The sequence below is a fragment of the Tarenaya hassleriana genome, unplaced genomic scaffold (assembly GCF_000463585.1).
Source record: "Tarenaya hassleriana unplaced genomic scaffold, ASM46358v1 Cleome43, whole genome shotgun sequence".
Classification (NCBI taxonomy): Eukaryota; Viridiplantae; Streptophyta; class Magnoliopsida; order Brassicales; family Cleomaceae; genus Tarenaya; species Tarenaya hassleriana.
The window spans coordinates 315,345-318,528 of NW_010967059.1; the positions used below are offsets into that span (position 1 = coordinate 315,345).

The 3,184-nt window shown below is 37.8% G+C and overlaps 1 protein-coding gene across 2 annotated transcripts; it reads right to left on the bottom strand.

Moving 5' to 3' along the window:
• Window positions 1-1,422: 1,422 nt before the first annotated feature.
• LOC104825224 (DNL-type zinc finger protein) lies at window positions 1,423-3,184 on the bottom strand. 2 transcript variants are annotated; one of them, XM_010557513.2, is made up of 3 exons: window positions 3,094-3,184; window positions 2,526-2,579; window positions 1,423-2,013 (listed from the first exon to the last, which is right to left on the bottom strand). In XM_010557513.2, exons 1-3 carry the CDS (start codon window positions 3,170-3,172, stop codon window positions 1,544-1,546), a joined length of 603 nt encoding a protein of 200 aa, XP_010555815.1. In that variant the 5' UTR covers window positions 3,173-3,184; the 3' UTR covers window positions 1,423-1,543. The 2 variants fall into 2 exon arrangements, with proteins under 2 accessions (XP_010555815.1, XP_010555816.1); XM_010557514.2 differs by lacking the exon at window positions 2,526-2,579.

Consider the following 3,184-nt stretch of genomic DNA (forward strand, 5'->3'; position numbering starts at 1 on the left):
GGGACTTCGCGTTTAAATGGAAGCCAAAAGAAATTTTTAATTTTAAAATTATTAAATCATGTATCATAATGGATCTGTTCAAAAAATTAAAAAAAAATTGGTTGAAATCTGTTCAACTTGGTCGCTTTTAGGTTGTAACATTCGTATCAAAACTCAATCCCTAATATTTGATTAATAGTTGTAAATATGCTTAGAGATTCAGGTTACACCACTAACCATAGGGATGAGTAGCACTGCTTGTGTCCTTGCCAAAGCTACCATAGACCATCGTACGAATCTTACGTTCTCTACTAGAAACGAAGAAGAGTGGATGGAAATCCCGAAAATCTTTTAAGGACACGTGAATCAAACCTAGAAGATTTTAATCACTGACAACACATGGAAATCCCAATTTCGAAAGTTCTATTGATCTCGTTCTGGTGTAGGCATTCGTGATAGCAACCCAACCGAAAAATAGTGATGTTATGAAGATAATGACCAATTTGTGCTATCCGAAATGGGCTTTGGAGGCATTCGTCATAGCAAATGCTCGAAGGTGACGTTCCATTCATCTCGTTCTTGCGAATGGCTTAGTAATCAAAACAATTCTTGGTTACATGGTTGAAAAGTTTGAAAGTTGAAATGAAGGCCGATTTGGTTCAACGGTATGCTCACTTGCTGTGCGGTTTGAGGTCGTGAACCTTTCTGTATAAATAGGGATAAGACTGTTTACTCCATCAGGTGGAGACTCGAACTGAATTGGTACTTTAGGGTTCATCAGAAGTTTCATGGGGTTATGCTACAGTTCCGGCCAAAGAGGTTAAGATTTGTCATGTGTTCATGTCTATATGTTCTTGTGCTGCAGAGAGGGAAACTTAGTCAAGAATGGTTGAGGGCATTACTGGTATATTTTTTTTTAATGAAAACATATGGACCTGTCTGAATGAAACTGAAATAAACCAAACTGAAGATTTTAACTTTTAGTCACTGACTGGGTTATCGATAAACATACACTGCTCATTACACAACCTTGTGGAAACAAAAACATGAATTTAAGCAGATTCTCAAATGCTGTACAAAATTTGGGTATACGAATTTCTGAATTATTTTAAATTTATTTTAATTTAAAGATTTTGAATAAAAAAAAATAGAACAACAATATGCATGCCATAGGTTTGATGGAGGTTTTTCTTTTCAAGAACAATATAAAGATCTGAAATAATTGATTTCACAATAATTTATTTTCAAATTATCTTTAGATTTATTAATTTATAGTAACCGACTTAGTCGAACATAAAGATAAAAAAAATTCCCTTTCATTTTTAAAAAACTAACCTCAAAGATAATAACAAAAATATTATCTGTCTTAATATTATGTTAAATTAAATGATTTGTAATTTTGTATTGTCCACTGATATTTCTGATAATTATAACCAAAAAACAGAATTTTTTTTAAGATCATTCTATAAGCAGCACCAAAAAGATGAACTTTCAAGTTTCGGCACTCAGTACATAGATTAAACCACACCTATGGGATATTATAATTACAACAAATAAATCTCCTCTACTCACCGGCGATCTTCTTTCCGACCAGATCTTCAAGCGTAAGGTTCAGAGAATCCATGGATTCTCTCTTAATATCTTCGCCACGAGCGGCGAGAAAATCCTCGACGCTCCCGGGCTCTCCAAACCACCCGAGACGATCTGCAATCAGATGAAGGTTGTTACAGCCGGCACAACGTGCAACCACCACGCCTTTCTCGTACGATTCCCGGCATGCCATCTTAACTGATCTCGTTTCACATACCCCGCACGTAAATATCATCATGAAATCATGCCTCGGGTTTACTTTCAAGTTCGACAACACTTTATGCTTCACATCCGTTTCCACGATAGCTGCTGATGGAGTCGGGACACTGTTAGACTCGGAAGTAGTATTAGCCTCTGAACCCTCCTTGTTGGCCTGACGAGTCGAATATAGTCTCGTGAACGTGTGAGCTCTGCTGAAGTACGAATTTGATTGCCGGAATTGCTCTGTCAAAATAGATTTCAAATGCCAAGAGTCAGAAATAAACTCTGACATTGCATGCCATCGTCAAGATCGAAACACGAACCTCATCGGTAATTCATTCATGATTATTTTACTTCATACGTAAAATTCAGCATTCAGACAAGGTAAACGAAATAAGGCACTAGAAAACATATGAATCCACAGATTCAAACATCAGGACAAGTACAAACACGATAACTCTGCAACAAGTAACTGTAATACAAGTTCAAGTGGTGATACGAATTGTCCATGCCAAGACCGGTGGCGAAAGAAACCAGACATGGAAACTGAATCTGTCTACTGCTTAGACCAAGATGATTGTGTGTTCTGAAATTAATCAACACACACACCCAAACAATGTCAAATAATTGTACATATATATATATATATGTGTGTGTAGCCAACGGTATGATCGGAATCAGTTCGAGGAAATGCAGGTAAATGCTCAAAACTCGAAACATTTTCCCTTCCTCAAGGCTTGAATTCGGAAACTGGCCTGAGATTAGATATGCGAAACAATGGCAGTTTTTGGACCTCACCCTCAAGTTCCCTGTTAATCAAAGAGACAATAGCTTTCAAGTCACAGACTCAGACCAGTTTTCCGGCATCTGGACAGCATTCATCTTCGAGGTTCGGTCCCAAACCAATCAGGACGACAACCAGATTAGGAATGCAGAAAGCGAATGCAAATTCAACGCCTGAAATTTCCCCTATTAATGGTTCGATTGAGAGCAAACGTGAAAAACTAACAGTTTATCTGAGAACAATGGCTATCAAGTGCTCAAATCTTCGTATTCCGATTACGCACACAGAGAGATCATCGACGACTGGTTTTCCAAGACCTAGATCAAGGAAAACCCATTCACCAGCCAACAACAATCGTTCCTCATAACACCAAAATACCCAATCGTTTCCATCATTTGAAAACAAATTTAGGGTTTATTAAGGCAATCTAATCGTGGGTTCTTGAAGACTATGAGAAATGCCCCGAAAAAACATGAGGAAAAAAAACGAGAAGAGTCGCGAAGGAGAATGAAGAAGAAGCAAAGGGAAATGGCATTTACCTATTAATGAAAGGTTTCGATGCTGATTACTGACATATACAGAGAGAGCGCGCCTTAGCTGAAAAAACCTAGCCGCCATTGATGACGCGCT

Coding starts and splice junctions, on each gene's coding strand:
- LOC104825224 (XM_010557513.2), bottom strand. CDS start 3,172: ATGGCGGCTAGGTTTTTTCAGCTAAGGCGCGCTCTCTCTGTATATGTC. Junction 2,580..3,093: donor TCGAAACCTTTCATTAATAG/GTAAATGCCATT, acceptor TTTGATTAACAG/GGAACTTGAGGGTGAGGTCC. Junction 2,014..2,525: donor TTTCGCATATCTAATCTCAG/GCCAGTTTCCGA, acceptor CTATTTTGACAG/AGCAATTCCGGCAATCAAAT.